At 40.4% G+C, this 12,477-nt stretch overlaps 1 protein-coding gene across 2 annotated transcripts in view; it reads left to right on the forward strand.

The window, feature by feature from the left end:
• The window catches only part of ppef2a (protein phosphatase with EF-hand domain 2a), a 22,102-nt gene extending 12,893 nt beyond the window's left edge, over positions 1–9,209 (forward strand). For both annotated transcript variants that reach the window (XM_061672373.1, XM_061672372.1), the window contains 5 exons: positions 741–883; positions 2,580–2,686; positions 3,201–3,367; positions 3,687–3,774; positions 6,943–9,209. In XM_061672373.1, the coding sequence (XP_061528357.1) occupies positions 741–883; positions 2,580–2,686; positions 3,201–3,367; positions 3,687–3,774; positions 6,943–7,196 (759 nt within the window). In that variant the 3' untranslated portion in view covers positions 7,197–9,209. The remainder of the gene's footprint in view (positions 1–740; positions 884–2,579; positions 2,687–3,200; positions 3,368–3,686; positions 3,775–6,942) is intronic.
• The last annotated feature ends 3,268 nt before the right edge of the window (positions 9,210–12,477 follow it).

Below are 12,477 nucleotides of genomic sequence, written 5' to 3' on the forward strand. Positions count from 1 at the left end.
CTCTGTTGGCCTAACCAGTATCAGAAGCACTGACCTATATTTTCGACCTAACTTCTAATATTTGTTCCATGAAATTATCGTATTTTGTCCCAACAGTCTACTATTTTCATTTTAGACAATTTCTCTTGGCTGCACTGACTCCAATTTGTGTATGTGGAGAGTTTTGGTTCGATACAGTATGTGGTTTGATCTTTTTTTATTTGTTCTTTTTCGCTCCGATTTCAGATTTCAGTCTCCATGTGAATCTGCCCAGGGCCTTCACAATCAGTAGTGGTGGCCCCTTGTAATGGGACAGTTTCTTTAACCAATTACATTACAAATTCACTTCACAGGGGCCATCCAGCCGGCCATCAATAACGCCACCATTTTTACGTCTTTTGATTGGCTTGTCAGAGCAAAACATGTCTGTAGTGATCTGCACATATGTGTGTTTTGAATAATCAGCTTCCCTGCTGAGTATGAAGTATTTGATCAACTTTTTAACGTATTTTTCATGTTATTAGATAAATATTGATCCTGAACTGATCTCGATGTAGTGACCACAGACTCATCATTGAACTTGACCATAGACCATAGACTTGACTGACAATTAACCATAGAACATGGACCATAGAAATGCTGATTATTAAATGTAAAATTATTTCAGTCGGATAAGTACCACTGATGGCCCCGGTCCCGCCTCTAGATTAGGTTAGAGGAAAATACTGCAAAAGTGACAAGCTTCTGTCGTTTGACCCAAGGTCCTCACGCTCTTCTCGGCCTCCAATTATTATGACGTGGGGAGCAACCGAGGCGCATACGTGAAGCTGGGACCCAACCTCGTGCCTTATGTGGTTCAGTACCAGGCCAGCAGCATGACCAGAGAACTGACCTCCCGACAAAGGTACCGAGTCACTCTTAAAACCAGGGGTTCTGAAACTCTTTGGGTCCAGCCCCAAATAAACATAACTACAATGGGTACCACTAAATGCCGTAGCAATTCAAAAGTTGAAAGAAAGAAAAATGTGTAATGTTAGAAATTTTTTAAAATAGTTTTTCCTGAATTTTTTTGTCATTTCTATTTTGTAGTATTTTTTTTACAAAATATATAGTCATAACCATTATTTTATGAGAATACATTTTATCCCCCCCCCAAAAAAAAAACCAAACATGCCTGATAGGTTAATTGAAGACTCTAAATTGTCCGTAGGTGTGAATGTGAGTGCGAATGGTTGTTTGTTTCTATGTGCCCTGCGATTGGCTGGCAACCAGTTCAGGGTGTACCCCGCCTCTCGCCCGAAGTCAGCCGGGATAGGCGCCAGCACGCCTGTGACACTAGTGAGGAGAAGTGGTTCAGAAAAATGAATGGAGGAATGGATGGAAGTTGTAATATGATAACAACATTTGTATTTTTTTTTTTAAAAGAAGTTGTGTTATGAGTAAACTTGTATTTTTCCAAGAAAAAAGTTGGAATCTTTACAAGAACAAAGACATTATGTCAGGATTAAAAAATCGCAATCTAATGACAATACAGTCATATTTCTCCAAGAAAATGTTAGAATTTTTACAACAACAAAGATGTTGGGGGGATAAAAAGTTGTATTTTTCCTCGATGAAATGGTAATAGTATGATAACAAATGTATATTGTTTTTGAGAAAAAAAAAGTTCTTTAGAAATTGTAAAGTAAAAACAAAAGCAGTTAAATGTACCACAACAAAGACGTGTTTTTTCAAGATGAAATATTATTATATGAATGTCATATTTTTCCATGGTAAAGTCGTATGATGACAAATGAATTTTTTTTTTTGAGAAATAAAAAAGTCATGTGCGAATAAAGTCATATTTTTTTCAAGAAGAAAAAGAATAATCTTTCCAAGAAAAGATACTTAATTTGTTATGGTAAAAAGGCGTAATCTTATGAAAATGAAGTCAAACTTTTTTCCAGAAAAAAAGTCATCATCATTACAACAACAAAGACGAGTTTTGTCAGGATAGAAATTCGTAATCTTACATGAATGCAGTCATATTGTTCCAAGATAAAGTGGTAATAGTATGATAAAAAAAAAATCATATTTTTAGATCTAAAATTGTAGTTGTAATTTTCAAGAACAAAAGTTGTAATCTTCACAACAGCGTTGACTGTTTTACAAACTGAAAGCTACTGTACTTCTTGATTACTGATTAATGCGACGGGCTACCAATGACATTTTAATGAGGTAAGAAAGAAAGAAATACCAACACACAACATCAAATTGTTGTTACGAATGTGTGTTACGAATGATCACTTCGATAACATTCCTGGTAAACCATAATGTCCCATCACCGGTGAGCTATTTTTGGAGTAGGCCCGTGGGGTCTCCAAGTTTGGTGAGCGCTGACTTACAAGAACAAATGTGTTTTGTCAGGATAAAATCTTGTAATCTCATGTGAATAATGCTGTATTTTCCAAGATTAAGTCGTAATATTATAATATGAATGTCCGAGTTTAACAAGGGAAGAAAGTCATATTTGGACTTTGGAATTTAACTCTATCCTGTAGTATTTTGCCCTTTGCGATGCATTGCTTTCCATTTGAAGGTTATTTTTTTGTTGTGTGCAGCTTGGGTCAAACAGAGCGCTCGGCCCTCAAGGTCCTTCGGGAGCAGCTGTTTTCCCACAAGTCGGACCTCATTAGTGCCTTTAAAAGTTTCGATCGCGACAACACGGGTGAGTCTCGCCAAGCAAACTGCTCAAAGGATAAGGTTTTACTTCTCAGGTGTGCCCGCCCCCACACCTCCTTCCCGGTAGGACAATAGAGCACAGCAGCGGCCTGCCAAGTCATGTGTGCTGAACCTTTTGTACTTCGGACAGAGAATCACAAGACGACAATACATCCCGGGAAATGTTGACAGTTTGACAGAGAGCTTATACCATTTGAATGGAGGTCAAAGTTTAGGTGTCAAGCAACATTGTCTCCGACCGACGGACACGTCACACATTGCAGTATTCACACTGAATAGTCTCACTTTTCAATTCGCTAGATGGTGTAGGTGGGTAGGTGAACATGATTTTTTTGACTGGTAGGTAGAGAGGCGCTGTACGTAGGTAGGTCAATATACAGCTAAGTAAGTAGGTAGATACGTGGGCAGTAGGAAGGTAGACGCGTAAGTCGGAGTCTGCTTTGCGGTGACGGTGTGAGTGAGCCAAGGTAGAACGTCCGCTTTGTGGTCGCGCTGGCCAGGTACGGTGTCCGCGACGGACTGGGCGTCGGCGGTCGAGAGCGCGATGCGCCTCGGCCTTCCCTGGAGGATGCTGCGCTCTCGGCTGGTCAGCGGCAGGAGCGGCGAGGGCCTCATCGACTACCAGCAGTGGTTCAACGAGCTCGCCATCAAAGGCGCCAACGCTGATGTAACGGCCGACATGCACACTACACTACACTATGGTGGCTTATTATTGCGTCAGAGCTCAAGTGCTTGTTATTGTGCCCCCAAAATCTTCATTACTATTAATTTTTTTGGTCCACTTTCTACTTCTTCTACTCCTTAATTCCTACATATTTACCTCCTCCATCCCCATTTCTTGAACAATTCAAACCATTCCAACTTGAGGTCTTAAACAATTCAATTCATTATGCAGCATTTCAGCTCATCAGCGTTCACGTGCAATTTCGACAGAAATTGCTTTCTTTGGTTGTTATGATGTCACAGTGGTGTATTTCCTCTTGCAGCATATTGACCAGTGTCTGCTTGAAACCTTGTACCGCCATCGCTCCACTCTGGAGACCATCTTCAGGATCATCGACACGGATAATTCAGGTGAAATACGCCCTAATACAACGCGGCTGCGTCATTGTGCAAAACGTTGCATCATCTGCCAAACTCAGAGGAATCGATGAATATAAATGGATTCAGTTTTTGGGCTGAGAAATTGCGGAAGCAGAATTGCGCTGTGTTCGGGCCCATGTCACGGAGGATGGCTTCGTAAACATACACTTTCACACACTGCTGCAAGTGCATTTCTGGGTTTTGAGTGAGCGACCCAACCGCCAAGCCAGGCGATTACAATATATAAAGCATACGTTGCATATTAATGAGAAATCCGTCCTCTCTCAACTGCCAGCTGAAAAAGACCAACTACAATAACGTGAAAAAGGACATTCTGGGCATTTTCCACCCAAATTCTCTCGCAAAAAAGGTTACTAAAAATAAATACATTTGATAGAACAGCACTTTTATTTTGTTGGTTGTTGAATTATAAATAAATTATTTAAATCTAAAAATAAGAATGATTATTTTGTTAGTAAAATAAAACAATTGCATATACATTTAACATTTGTAATTTATTTTATTAGATAATTGGTTGAGAAATTATAACAGAATTCATTTTTAAAAATTAAATCCAAAACTGAATAAGACTGAAATTGACTGTAAATATCTACATTTAAAAAAATGAGTGAATTGTTCTTTTGTAAGAAAAAGAAAACAATTTACATACACGTTTTAACTACTTGTTATTATATTAAATGACTGGTTAATTCATTATAATCACATTACAAATAATAAACCAAAATTATGGTGGCGTTAATTATAGTTCAATTATCCCTCCATCCATCCATCTTCTGAGCCGCTTCTCCTCACTCGGGTCGCGGGTGCGCTGGAGCCAATCCCAGCTGTCATCGGGCAGGAGGCGGGGTACACCCTGAACTGGTTGCCAGCCAATCGCAGGGCACATAGGAACAAACAACCATTCACACCTACGGGAAATGTAGAGTCATGAATTAACCTACCATGCATGTTTTTGGGATATGGGAGGAAACCGGAGTGCCCGGAGAAAACCCACGCAGGCACGGGGAGAACATCCAAACTCCACACAGGCGGGGCCGGGATTTGAACCCGGGTCCTCAGAACTGTGAGGCAGATGTGCTAACCAGTCGCTCACCGTGCTGCCTATAGTTAAATTATGTATGAATAATTAAAACATGATAAGTAATTTTTTTATTACATTATTATTAAAATGTGGCGGCATGGTGGGGACTGGTTAGCACATCTGGCTCCCAGTTCTGGAGACCAGGGTTCAAATCCCGGCCTCGCCTCTGTGGAGTCTGCATGTTCTCCCCGTGCCTGCGTGGGTTTTCTCCGGGCACTCCGGTTTCCTCCCACATTCCGAAAACACGCATGCTAGGTTAATTGAACTGACTCTAAAATGCCCGTAGGTGTGAATGTGTGTGCGAATGGTTGTTTGTTTCTATGCACCCTGGGTTTGACTGGCGACCAGTTCAGGGTGTGCCCCGCCTCTCGCCCGGAGTTAGCTGGGATAGGCTCCAGCACGCCCCACAACCCTAGCGAGGGTAAGCGGTATGGAAAATGGATGGATGGATTATTAAAATGAACTACATTACATGCACAGTACATTTCACTATCTTCCTCTGTTTTATTAAATAATTGGTTATTCATTGGTTGATTAATAAGAGCAAAAAACACACATACAGGCACACATCACGTGTGATGACATCATCATATGATTGTTGTTTACCAACGTGTGACGCGCTAATCTGCCCGTGACGTCGTCTGGAATCCTCCCGATTAAAACGAGAGATTAACCCACTGATCTACTGCTCTTCACTTCCTCCACAGAGACGCAACACATTTTTTCCCCCCTGCGGCCTTTTTTGTCCTTTCAGAAACACCGTATTGAACGTATTTGCCTGGGGGGGGGGGGAAAACTGTTGTCGGCAGCCATTTCCATCAAAAAACTACCTATCTATCAGTTAAGAGTCTTTAAAGAAATGTACTGAGAATGGTGTGTTTGTACATATTTATTTCATGTTGGAACAGTAATCCCCAAACTGTTCCCACAGAGTTGGGAGCAATGAATTGTATATTTTGGATTCTCTTAACTTCATGGGAACAGTTCTTCAATTTCTGACATGGCCGTGCACCAGTTCACAAAGCAAGGTCCATAAAGACATGAATGAGAGCGTTTGGGGTAGATGAACTCGACTGGCCTGACACCAACCTGATAGAACACCTTTGGGATGAATGAGAGCGGAGACTGAGGGCCAAGCCTTCTCGTCCAACATCAGTGTGTGACCTCACAAATAGACTTCTGGAAGAATGCTCAGAAACTTCCCTATTAACAGACTTTTCTTCCAAAAAGAGTTTAAGCTGTTATAGCTGCAAAGGGTGGACCGACATCATCGTTAACCCCGTGGATAAAGAATGGGATGTCACTTAAGTTCATGCAAGTTAAAGTGGGGCAAATGGGTTGGTAGAAGGGTAATTAGCTAGCCATGTGGGAAGGTACTTGCTTCTTGGTAGGGAGGTTGGCTTGGTAGAAAGGTTGGGAGGTAGATACTCTTAGATGGGTACGTACTGTAGATACTGTAGGTAGGTAGATAGGTGGGTCGTTGACACTCACTTTTCCCATCCTAGTTGTGTCGAAAGCAACGGTTGCTGACCGACAAAGTAATATCTTGGGCTCGAATGGGTCAATTTTGGAGGATCTCGGTGCGAAACCCGTTTTACACGACGGTGTGCTTTGACTCAGCTTGAAAAGAGATTATTATTATTCTCCCTCCGTCCATCTATTTTCCGTTCCGCTTATCCTCACTAGGGTCGTGCTGGAGCCTATCCCAGCCATCTTCGGGCGAGTGGCGGGGTCCACCCTGAACTGGTCGCCAGTCGATCGCAGGGCACATACAAAGAAACAAACAAACATCCGCACTCGCATTCACACCTACGGGCAATTTAGAGTCTTCAAGTAACCTAGCATGCATGTTTTTGGGATGTGGGAGGAAACCGGAGTGCCCGGAGAAAAGCCACGCAGGCACGGGGAGAACATGCAAACTCCACACAGGCGGGGCCGGGGATTGAACCCCGCACCTCAGAACTGTGAGGCAGATGTGCTAACCAGTCGCTCACCGTGCTGCCTTTTTTATTTATTTAGCTTTTTTTTTTTTTTTTTTTTTGCGGTGCGGCGTTCAGGCTTCATCTCGCCAACGGACTTCCATCAGACGTGGAAGCTGCTGAGCGTCTACCTGAAGATGGAGATCACCGACGAGGCCATCTCGGAGCTGGCAGTGGCCATCGACAGCAACCACGACGGCGCCATCGACATCGACGAGTTCATGGAAGCGTTCCGTCTCACCGACAAGAAGAGTCGGCTGGAGAGGGGACGCAGCATGTTCATGGGCACTGCGCCCGACCTCACCGCGCTCGACCAGTGCGAACACATCTGAACAAGAAGAACAAGTCACATCTTCATCTAAAGCAATTACATTCACGTCAACCCGCAGCAAGCTTTCATGGTTATCGCTAGTGTAGTTTAGTGTAGCTTAAAAATATTAGTTTTTCAATTTTAAAATATTTATTTTTATGGTGAATTTTATGGTTTATGGTGAATTTATATATATATATATATATATATATATATATATATATATATCATCCAGCCATCCATTTTCTTTACCGCTTATCCTCATTAGGGTTGTGGGCGTGGTGGAGCCTATCCCAGCTATCGTCGGGCGGTTACACCCTGAACCGGTCGTCAGCCAATCGCAGGGCGCATAGAAACAAACAACCATTCGCACTCACATTCACACCTACGGGCAATTTAGAGTCTTCAATGAACCTAGCATGCATGTTTTTTGGGGGGATGTGGGAGGAAACCGGACCGCCCGGAGAAAACCCACCCAGGCACGGGGAGAACATGCAAACTCCACACAGGCGAACCCCGATCCCCCAAATCAGGCAACCCCTATGCAATACCTATGTAAAATGCGCACCATCGATTCGCTGCGATCCATATGCTGTTTTTTTTTTAACCGAACGTTTGTGTCCCTGTGTAGGCAGTCGAAAATGCTTAATGTAAAAAGCTTAACGTGTGAAAACTGCAACTAATCGTCATCAAAATGTATGTGGACATCTCTCCTCATGCCCAAGTCTACCTCTGAAACTATAAGAACGATCGCCGCAATATGTTGAATTTTATGGAAGTTCGTTTTCCTCTCCATAGGCGCTCATTAAGCTTAACGTCACTGACATTGACCCTCGCGTATTCAGTGTTCGGCATTCGCAAATTCACCTCGTATCAGATTTCTGTGGGAACATAGCCGCCATTATTCGCGGAACACCGCTTAGTCACGTTTGTTTTTTTATTTTTTATTTTGGAGCGACGCCCTCTATTCACATAGTTTTGCTAAGAGCGCTGGTCTACTGTATTATTCTTTTAAATACAACCAATTGTGAATGAACATTCTATATTCGGTCACGATACCGCATAGCTCCTTGAACTGGTCATAACATGTTTGCTGTTAAAAATGTTTGGGCCCTGAAGTTACACATCCATATTGATTGTTTCTTTGTTTATTTGTCAGGGGTGTAAACTGGATTGACCATGATTGGTCCAAGTGAGTGACATCAGCAAACTCTGCAACACTGAGCATAAGATGCTCGTTGTGAATTTTGTGTTCATTTGAATTAAGATGTTAGAAAAAAAAAAAAAAAAAAAAGTTGCACTATGTTGTTATTGATGGTACAAAATGTGTGTGTGTACTCTTTTTTTTTTTCTTATTTCGGCACTGAATGTAAATGAAATGCACAAAAGTATGCACACGGTGCCTTCGTTAGCAGTATTTGCATGTACGGTATTGCGTCATCCCAATGTGGAGTCTGGAGTGAGCACTTTGTCTCTGTGCCAAGCAGTTTGTCCTGGACCACAAAATAATATCTACACAGTTCATCCTCCATGATACTGTAGTACATGATCAAAGATTTCTGCAGTTCCATTCCTCAATGACTCTTGTTTGTTTGTTAGCCCGGTAAATGTTGGCTTGGAAACTCTTATGTTACTGTGTCAAATTGGAACGTAGAGGATATAAATGGCCGGTGTGTGATTATTTGAATTCAACATGAGCTTGAATGTGATTGGTTCATTCTGAACATAGACTCGTCGGATTTAAAGAGGGTGTGGACACTTGTGCAACCACATTATCTCAGTTGTGCATTTGAACAGTAAACATTTTAAAGCCACAATATTTATACATATGTTTAGTTTGTGTGTTGCATAAAGTTAAGTGGCATGTTGACACTCAAAATAAGTAATGTGAATTGAAAGGTTTTTGTACTTCTCTCTGTTTACTTTTTATTTTAAATGATGTACTTATTTACATAAATGTATACATTTTGAGGGAAATTGCTTTAAAACAATATATTACTCTACATTATGTGTAAATATAAGATTTAAGGATGAATATTTTACCTGTTATGTAATTTTTTAAATGTACATTTAACAAAATGTATACTGTATATAACAGAGACATATCTTTACATATACACCGAATATAAAGAGTGAGTTTTAAGTATTACATTTAAACTGTATGTTTTTTTTAAAAATATAAAAATGTCTATAAAAATACAGTAATATATTTTAATTAACTTTTACACTTTTATTTTAAATGTATGATAAAGATATATTAAATGTCAATAATTTAAAAATAGCTATGATATAAGATTTGAATGTTTTTTTTGTCATTTTAAGTACAGTATTTGATTGACATTTTACAGTAATTAAATTATGTATATATAAATTGATGACTCTAAATTGCCCTTAGGTGTGAATGTGAGCGCGAACGGTTGTTTGTTTCTATGTGCCCTGCGATTGGCTGGCGACCGGTTCAGGGTGTACCCCGCCTTTCGCCCCAAAGATTGCTGGGATGGGCTCCAGCATGCCCGCGACCCGAGTGAGGAGAAGCTGTAAAGGAAATGGATGGATGGATCAATCCGAATGCGAATTTTGCCAAACGACTACAAGCAGTAAGTCAACATTACCACCAGGGGGCATTAAAAACCACTTAGTGCAAATTTGCTAGTGCTTAAAAAAAATCTTACAAGTGACTTGTAAGGGAGTTAAAAGTTTCCGACAATTTTTTTTCTCGTTTGTTGAATATTTTGAGTTCATGTTTGTGGTCAATGGGCTATTTTTATCAAAATAATCGTTTTTCCTGGTACATAAATATATCATAGTTAAGGACTGTAACGTTAATGTGCCAAATATGAAATAGATGACAACAAATAGATAAAAGCGACATGTGAAGCTAAATGCATTATAAGCAGCAAAACATTGGGGTTTTGCTTTTAACAGACATTCTGCTTTGAACTTGAAGTCAGCATCTCACCACCAGCTTCTTATGGTCAAAATCAAATCAACTGTACGTCTGAATAAAATCTAAATTTAATTAAGTGACATCACATTTAGGAAAAAAAAACAACAACAACAATAAAACACAAAATACATGAAATTTAACGGGGAAAAAAAATAATAGAAGAAATATACTAAGAAGATACAAATAAATACTGACACAAAAATGTACAAAGTTATCCTATGGACAGTTTTGATCATCCAGTTATTAACCAACGCAGGTATGGGGGAAAACATGCAAAGTCCACACGGGGAAGGTCCGCATTTGAACCAAGGACCTCACAACTGTGAGGCAGATGTGCGAACCAGTTAATCAATGTGCCGCCATAGATAAGCATGATTTTTATTTGATTTAACTAAATAAAATGTAAAAATAAAAATACAATTTTGAAGTAGCAGCCATAATCATAATACAAAAAAAAAATTACAAAGTTAAATGAAATAGAAACTGTAAAAACTATTACACAAAAAAAATATATATATATATTTAAATGATTTTTAAAAAGTACAATACAGATGTACAAATGAAGAAAGCATCCGACCCCCGAGCGAGCTTGCGTCATCGTCTTTTCTTTTTCTTGTCGCCTCCTTTGACCCCCAAGATGGAAAATGGCGCCGTGGCGTCAGTGAGGACAAAGCAGTGAGGAGTGCTCATTGTTTTGGAGAGGACCACCACGAAAGGGGGGATGACGGGGGTCGGGAGGCCATTGGGCGCGGGCGTCTTCGCGGCTGCTCTCACGAAAAGTTGATGGGAAAAGCTGCCCGTGCACGCAAGGAGCACAACAGACTCACGAACGACTCAATCAAAACAAATCTAATCAAATCAGTAGCGTTTCAAAACAACATTTCTTGCCATGGTTAGGGTTTCAACATAGGGTTTGGGAGTTAGGGTTTCAACCCAAGGTTAGAGTTTCAAAGTAAGGTTTCAAACCAATGTTGGGGTTTCAATATAGAGTTTAAGGCTTAGGGTTCCAAAGTAGGAGTTCAACACATGGCTAAGGTTTCAAAATAGGGTTTACTGCAAGGCTTGGGGTTTGAAGTTAAGGTTTTAAGCAGGGTGAGGGTTCCAACATAAGGTTTATATCCAGGGTTTGGATTTGAAGTTAGGGTTTAAAGCCAGCGTTAGGGTCTTTAAATAGGGTTAACGGCTCAAGTTTCAGGTTTAGGGTTAGGGTTTCAAACAAGGGTTTCTAGCCAGGGCTCAGATTTCAAATTAGGGTTAGTGTTTCAAAATAAGGCTTATAGCCAGGAGTTTCAAGGTAGGGTTTCTAGCCTGGGTTAGAGTTTTCTAGTTAATGTTCAAATCATGGTTGTTTTTTCAAAGTAGTTTCAAGGCAAGTTTATAGAAGGTTTTGGGTTTCAAGGTAGGGTTTCAAGGCAAGTTTGGGGGTTGTCTCGCCAAGGTTCAAAGTTAGTCATGAGAGTTTTGAATCATTGTTCAACTGGGGTCAGGGTTTGAAACGAGGGTTCAGGTTTCAGATTAGGGTTCCACGGGGCATTTCTTTCCTATGGGACGACCGGTCAAACACACAAATCTAAAATGAGAACAGTCACAAGGGGCTGCTGTAGGCCACAACACATGCGCAGATGCTCACACGCAGATTAATTGATTTCACTTTCTGATGTCACTCACTCGGCCACACCCATTAAAGGCACACACCCGACATACAAATGCTACAATGCTTTATAATATCTTTCTAATCTCTTTTATGATTTTTTTTTTTTTTAAATGAAATACAGTACAGCGCCATTGTTCTTGATCAAAAACAAAAGTAAGCAAATAAGTCGTGGTATTTTTTTTGGGTGACTGCTATGGTTTAAATTTGTTTTACGAGTCAATTGAGCGACGAGCTTGCTCGCCGCTCTACTGTCATTTTAATTACATTTAAAGATCAAACTGATTAACCTGTGCGGATTTGTGTGCTCTGTCCTACATTGACTACACAATGACCCACATAGTGACAATCAGACCACACACACACACGCACACACACACACACTGCACATTTGTTTGAGTTGATTTAAGATTGCAGAGTGAAAGGTTACTAGTCCCGCCGCTAGCTATTACATCACATGCTGCTCTTTAATTCTCAATTCTAGTGTACAACAGGGAAACCTTGTCAGTCATTTGAAAATGTGCTCACCGAATTGAGGTTTCACGAGGTTGGCCGACGTCTCGTGTGATGTCATATTTCTTTGGTGGGCTGGATGTTTTTTTACTGCAAATTCCAAATCGTAAGCCTTCAAAACAAAAATCTTCCATTGCGTGTAAAAAAAAAATTAAAAAAAATTAAAATACATTGAGATTTTAAAAATAAAAA

This window comes from Phycodurus eques, chromosome 3 (assembly GCF_024500275.1).
Source record: "Phycodurus eques isolate BA_2022a chromosome 3, UOR_Pequ_1.1, whole genome shotgun sequence".
Taxonomy (NCBI): domain Eukaryota; kingdom Metazoa; phylum Chordata; class Actinopteri; order Syngnathiformes; family Syngnathidae; genus Phycodurus; species Phycodurus eques.